This window comes from Otolemur garnettii, unplaced genomic scaffold, assembly GCF_000181295.1.
Source record: "Otolemur garnettii isolate 467f Iridium unplaced genomic scaffold, OtoGar3 scaffold00026, whole genome shotgun sequence".
In the NCBI taxonomy this organism is placed as follows: Eukaryota; Metazoa; Chordata; class Mammalia; order Primates; family Galagidae; genus Otolemur; species Otolemur garnettii.
This window is the reverse complement of record NW_003852421.1, coordinates 7,492,633-7,499,531: the sequence shown is the minus strand read 5'-3', so window position 1 is coordinate 7,499,531 and position 6,899 is coordinate 7,492,633. Positions and strand designations below refer to the sequence as shown.

The window sequence follows — 6,899 nt, the reverse complement described above, 5'->3', positions numbered from 1 at the left end:
AGAGTGCTAGGACTACAGGTGTGAGCCATTGTACCTGTATTTTTACTCTTTTAGAGATGGGGTCTTGCAGTATTGCTCACACTGGTCTCAAACTCCTGGCCTCAAGTGATCCTTCCACTTTGGCCTCCCATAGTGCTGGGATCATAGGCATGAACCACTGCACCCAACTTGGTCTTGAAAACTTGGAATTGTTTAATATTTTGTTGCTCAAACTTTCATTTTCAATTTTTTTTTGGAAACAGAGTCTCACTCTGTTGCCTGCATAGAACACAGTAGCCTCATCATAGCTCACAGCCACCTCAAACTCCTGGGTTCAAGTAATCCTCCTGCCTCAGCCTACCAAGTAGCTGGGACCACAGGTGGGTGCCATAACTCCCAGTTAATTGTTTTATTATTAGTAGAGATGGGGGGGGGGTCTCCCTTGTGCTCAGTCTGGTCTTGAACTCCTGACTTCAAGCAGTCTTCCTGCCTCAGCCTGCCAGTTTGCTGGGATTACAGGTGCGAGCCATTGTGCCTGGCCTCATTTTCAACATTTTAAGTCTGTTTTAGGTGTTCTTCTTGCCTAAAACATCTTGTTAGATTTGTCTTTTTGTTCTTCCTTTTAGCCCAATTTGGGTTTTTCCATTTTAGTGAATGTTTGATATTGCACCACTTATAAAAAACCTTGTGCTGTATTGCCTGAGGTTTTAGCACACTTTTTTTCCTTTCACACACCCCCCCTTTTCTTTCTTTCTTTTTTTTTTTTTGAAAGTGGTCTATTTGTCTTCTGGCATTTACCTTTTATCTTTAAAGAAGTACAGGTATGAGTATAATATCAACTTCTGAAATGAAAGTATATCTTGATTTCCTGTCACTCATGAGAAAATTAAGACATTAACACTCTTTTTTTTTTTTTTTTTTTTTCCCAAACACCCCTTCTTTCCATTTCTCTGTCCCATTTTTGTTTTCACATTCCGGAATTTTTATCTCACTCTCTAGTCAAATTGTTACTATAGAATACATTTTTAACTCTAGAATTATAAATGTGGTGACCATGTGGTGACCATGCTGTGCCATCTGGCTGCCATCCTGGTGGGTGTTTCCTGTTTTTAAGTTGCTCAGCAAAATTAAAAATGGTAGAAGTCCGTAGTAGATCTTTCACTCACATATCCTCATTTTGGTGTCATTAATAAAATGTGTCAAGAGGACGTGTTAATTTACTTCCTGCTTCCCCCAATGTGCCATGCCCCTGTCCCTTATTTCCCCAAGAATAAGGAGTTAGATGCCCCCAAGAATCCCCTCTGTTACATTTTGACATTATAACTTGCTTAAGATTAGAGGAAGTGGATGTCTTAAAAGTGATTTTCAGGTCTTTTGATCCATCAGCACAGCTTTCCCATACTGCTTCCAGGAGAGGCAAATGTTTTATAGATGTGCCTTCCTTTAAGGACAGCCAGCTGCATACACTGCCCAGGTGGCCCTCAGACAGAGAGCATGCTCTGTCTCCAGATAGCTTCTGCTTTCCCTTCCCTGGTCACTTACATTTACTAGAGTACACGTTGAAAAGGAAGAGATGTGAGTTTATTTGGACATTGTGTTATGGGACAGGCCTTCCTTAAGCACAGGTTCTGGCTGTCCTAGACATTGGTAAACAGATAAAAGACACAGACAGTAGGATTAAATTTATGGTAACTATAGTTTATTTTCCAAACCATGATGTATTTCAGAGTGAAGGAAAGACGTACTTTCAGATAGGCTGAAAATAACAGATAGTGGGTCTTTGGCTCTCAATACCATCTCATTCTTATTAGCAAGGGAGGCTTCATTAAGTTCACTGGTGCCAGGAGTGTCCTTAAACATCTGTGCATACTTAAGGCAGGTTCCCAGCAGGTGTATATGGAAAGGAGTTATAAAAATGTATGCTGCCCCAGGAGACCTGGTGGAGTCGGGGTTAACCAACCAGATTTCATTTTGGTAGTACTTCTGGAATTCACATCTTTCTTCTGTAAGAATAGGATCAGTTGGTTTGCTTTTCTGTAGGCTCTGCATTTCCTGCGGGACCTAATGTCCTGGTCCTTAGCTAAGCCATGGGTTTGCAGACACAATTAGAAGGCCATGAGGAAAATGTGTTCTTGGAGACTGTAGATTGTCTTCCGGAAGGAAAGGGGGAACTCTAGGTAGAGAGGTAGACTTCTAGGGCAAGAAATGAGGAGTCTCATTTTCTTGGGCCCGGGGATACCAGTTCCAGGAATCTTCAGAGAGGCCAGAGGCCTTTCTCAGGGCAGTTCCTTCTTTGTGACTTTTCTTCTGTTGACTCAGTTCATTTATTTCATAACTGTGGTATAATATCATCTGAAGATTCTTTTTTTTTTTATTAAATCATAGCTGTGTACATTAATACTATCCTGGGATACAGTGTCTATATAAAATTTGAAATACTTTCATCTAACTGGTTAACATAGCCTTCATGTCTTTTTCTTAGTTATTGTGTTAAGACATTTATATTCTACATTTAGAGAGATTCACATGTACCCTTATAGGATGAACCATAGGCATGATCCCACCCATCACCCTCCCTGAAGATTCTTTTAATCAAAAAGAGCTATTGTCTTAGAAATTATTTTTAATTTTTTTGAGAGCTAGAGTTTTTCCCAATAAACTGTATATTATTAAACTTGTAGGTAATTTTTTTCCTTAAAATGGTGCTGTTGTTGTTGTAGGAGACTACAGTTCTTGCTGGAAATCAGGATGAAGACCCAGTAGAAGGTAAATGTAAACCTTGTGCTGCACTGATTGAAAGCAAAGCCATAACCCTGTTTCCAGGTTCCTCATTCACTCACCTTGCTAGAAACCAAGCGATTTTACTGGAAAATCTCAGTGTAGGTTGCCTAACCATTCTCTTCAGTAATTTAAACTGCTTTTGGAGATTGCTTCTATGGGGACAACTTCCACTAAGCCACCCCTCTGGGCTGTTCTGAAGGATTGGGAAATGGGGACATTCCAAACAGTAAGATGACCATAAGTATTATAGGTAACATCTGTTTTCTGTGTAAACATTGGCTTTGAGATTGATTATGACTTAATTGTTTGTTTTTTGAGACAGTCTGACTCTATTGCCTGGGCTACAGTGCTGTGGTGTTGGCCTAGCTTACAGCAACTTCAAACTCGTGGGCTCAAGTGATCATTTTTCTTCAGCCTCCTGAGTAGCTGGGAATACAGGCACCTGCCACAACACCTGGCTAGCTTTTCTTTTTTTAGTAGAGACAGGGTCTCATTCTTACTCAGCCTGGTCTTGAACCCCCGAGCTCAGGTGATCCTCCCACCTCGGTTTCCCAGAATGCTGGGATTACAGGTGTGAGCCACTCACACTTGTTGTTTTATGAAGAAGAGCATGAAATGACTGCTGTAGCCTTGGCTGCCTAGCTGCCTCCAGGGTTATTGGTTCCCGGGGGTGCCTGCTCTGCAGAGTCAGGGTGGCCCTGCTTCCTGGAGTTCTTGATCTGTTTTGAAAAGGATAGTTTGCCTAGAGAAGAATACTATTTGTGAATACTATTTCTGAATACTATTTCTAAATAGTCTCATTTGAAGAAAAGAAAGACTGTTTTGCTGCTTTTAAGTAATGAGAAAGCAAAATAGAGGAGAAACACAGAGAACACGGTTTTTTTTTTTTTTTTTATCACGTGCCTGTCTTATCACATGTCCATCTGGTCTTTTTCTTTCTCCTAACCCTTAGCAGACAAACTGAGTCACTGCCTCTGTGACTTTATCAAACAAGAGAGCATGTAAGGTCAAGCATGGTGGCTCATGCCTGTAATCCTAGCACTCTGAGAGGCTGGGGCAGATGGATTGCTTGAGCTCAGTAGTTTGAGACCAGCCTAAGCAAGAGTGAGACCTGAGCTCTACTAAACATAGAAAAACTACCCAGGTAGGTGCGTGTAGTCCTCGCTACTCAGGAGGCTAAGGCAGGGGGATCCCTTGAGCCTAGGAGTTTGAGGTTGCTGTGAGCTTTAACACCACAACACTCTACCCAGGGTGACAGAGTGAGACTCTGTCTTAAAAAAGGAGAATATGTGATCAGGTTTTTTTTAGCTCTAGTGACTAATAACAGAATTTGGATGTTAGTGGGTGCTCAGTGTTAAATAAGATGAAATTGATATTTAAAAGAAATCTTTAAATGCTTTGAGCAGTTCTAATTTTTATTATTTTGATTTAACTATGGATAAAGGGGTACTTATTTCTAGCTCTCAGATAGGCTATGTTAAAATGAGACTAATTTTCCTGCCTTTGTTAGTTATGCAGACAATCTATAAAAATGGTGGAGGAAAACATATGAGTGTACTTCCTGGATCTAGTCCACCGGGGTTTAAATCCTACGAACTAACTCTAATTCCAAATAAATAATCTCTAGTGTGTGTACTGCACTTTCTGTACACTCAAGTAACATTAATTCCTGCCTTTTATAGGAAGGGTAACCATGATAGATGTACACTGCTTTTAGGTGGTCTAATATCTTCTGGCATGTGATAACCACTCAAGTATCGGCTAGTTACAGATCTGGCCAATAAAAGTGGAGCACAGTTGTACCTCAAAGAGCCAGAAGAACAAGAATAAACTCAACCCAAACACAGAAGGAAGTAAAGATCAGTGAAGAAATAGAAATAGACTAGAAAAACACTACAAAAGATCAACAAAACAAAGAGGGTTTAAAAAAAAAAAAAAAAACCTTGACAAATCTTTAGCTAGACTTTGAAAAAAAGAGACTAAAAATTGGATGAAAAAGATGTTACAACTGAAACCACAGAAATACAAAAGATCATAAGATTTATGAACAATTTTACACCAATAAATTGGATAACATAGGGGAAGTGGATAAATTCCTGGATACATGCAACCTACTACCTACCAAGATTGAAGTATAAAGAAATAGAGAAAGAAAACAATAAAAGAATTCGAGCAGAATAGTAAGGAATTGAATGGGAGTAAAAAGTCTCCCATCAAAGAAAGGCCTACGATGTACAGGATGACTTTAATAAATAATCCTACAGACTTGAAAGGCCCAGGATATATACAGGATGAGTTTTGTTTTTGTTTTTGTTTTTTTTTCTGAGACAGTCTCACTATGTCAGCCTGGGTAGAGTACCATGGCGTCACAGCTCACAGCAACCTCAAACTCTAGGGCTCAAGCCAGGCGTCCTCAAACTATGGCCTGCAAGCCACATGCAGCCGGCCTAGGACATTTATCTGGCCTGCCAGGTGTATTTGCCGCCGCTGCCTGTGCTGCTTAGCAGCCAACTGGTCCTGGGGCCTGCAGTCCGGCCCTCCAATGGTCTGAGGGACAGTGAACTGGCCCCCTGTTTAAAAAGTTTGAGGACCCCTGGCTCAAGCAGTTTTCTTGCCTCAGCCTCCCAAGTAGCTAGGACTACAAGTGCCCACCACAATGCCTGGCTATTTTTTTTATTATAGTTGTCATGGTTTGGCAGGCCCAGGCTGGGTTCAAACCCACCAGCTCCAGTGTATGTGGCTGGCACCCTATCTGCTTGAGTTATAGGCGCCAAGCCCAGGATGACTTTAATAAATAATCCTATAACCTTCAACTATTGATGTTTGATTTAGATCTAGATCTAAAACCTAGATCTAAAAAATCTTTAGTCTCTGGATGTAGAATTAATATAGAAAACTCAATAGTGTTCCTATACATTAATAGGAAAATGTATCTTAAAAGTTCCATTTATGGTATCTATAAAAAAGACTTCACAAATCTAACCAAGGACATGAAATATTTCTATGCTGAAAACTATAAAACATTGATGAAAGAAATTTTAGATACAAATAAATGGAAATATATCCCACACTTGTGAATTAGAAGAATAAATATTAAAATGTTCATATTACCTAAAATGAGCTACAGATTCAATGCAATCTCTATCAAAATACCAATGACATTCTTCACAGAAATAGAAAAAAAAAGTCCTATAATGTGTAGGGAACCATAAAAGACCCCAAATAGGGAAAGCAATTTTGAGTAGAGAGAACAGAGCTGGAGGCACCATACTACCTGACTTCAAAATATACTACAAACCTATAGTAAGCAAAACAGCATGGTATAGGCATAATAACAGACACATAGACCAATGGAACAAAATAGAGAGCTCAGAAATTCACATTTACAGCCAGATGGTTCTCAGCAACAGAGAAAGGACAGTCTCTTCAATAAATGGTTCTGGGAAAACTGGATATACACATGTGAAAGAATGAAATTAGACCCTTATCTCTCACCATATTCAAAGATGACTCAATCAATTAAAGACTTAAAGGTAAGACCCAACTATAAAACTACTAGAAGAAAAGATAGGTGAAAGCTCCATACGATGGCAATGATTTGTGGGGTATGACCACAAAATCACAGGTAACAAAAGCCAAAATTGAAAAGGGAGACATTGAACTAAAATGCTTCTGCACGTTAAAGGAAACAACAGAATGAAGAAATGACGTACAGAATGGGAGAAAATATTTGTGAACTATGAATCTGATAAGGGGTTAATACTCAAAATATATAAGGAACTTACAGCAACTAAAAAACGGGTAAAAAATGTATTAAAAAAGTTCAACATTAGTAGTCATCAGGGAAATGCAAATCAAAACCACAAATGAGGTATCACTTCACTCTTGATAGAGTGGTTACTATCCAAAAAGCTTCAAGTATTGGCGGGGATGTGAAGAAAAGGAAATTCTTCCATATTGTTGCTGAGAATGTAATTTGCAGTCATTATGGAAGACAGGGTGGGGATCCTCAAAATATTAAAAATTGGCTCGGCACCTGTGGCTCAAGTGGCTAAGGCACCAGCCACATAGACCTGAGCTGGTGGGTTCAAATCCAGCCCCAGCCCACCAAAAAACAATGGCAACTGCAAAAAAAAAAA

The 6,899-nt window shown here is 39.6% G+C and overlaps 1 protein-coding gene across 1 annotated transcript in view; it reads left to right on the top strand.

Moving 5' to 3' along the window:
* CUNH6orf52 (chromosome unknown C6orf52 homolog) overlaps nucleotides 1-6,899 on the top strand; it is a 9,748-nt gene that overhangs the window by 1,819 nt on the left and 1,030 nt on the right. Inside the window, exons 3-5 of the mRNA XM_023512282.1 lie at nucleotides 1,942-1,984; nucleotides 2,462-2,468; nucleotides 2,700-2,745. Of these exons, the coding sequence (XP_023368050.1) occupies nucleotides 1,942-1,984; nucleotides 2,462-2,468; nucleotides 2,700-2,745 (96 nt within the window). The remainder of the gene's footprint in view (nucleotides 1-1,941; nucleotides 1,985-2,461; nucleotides 2,469-2,699; nucleotides 2,746-6,899) is intronic.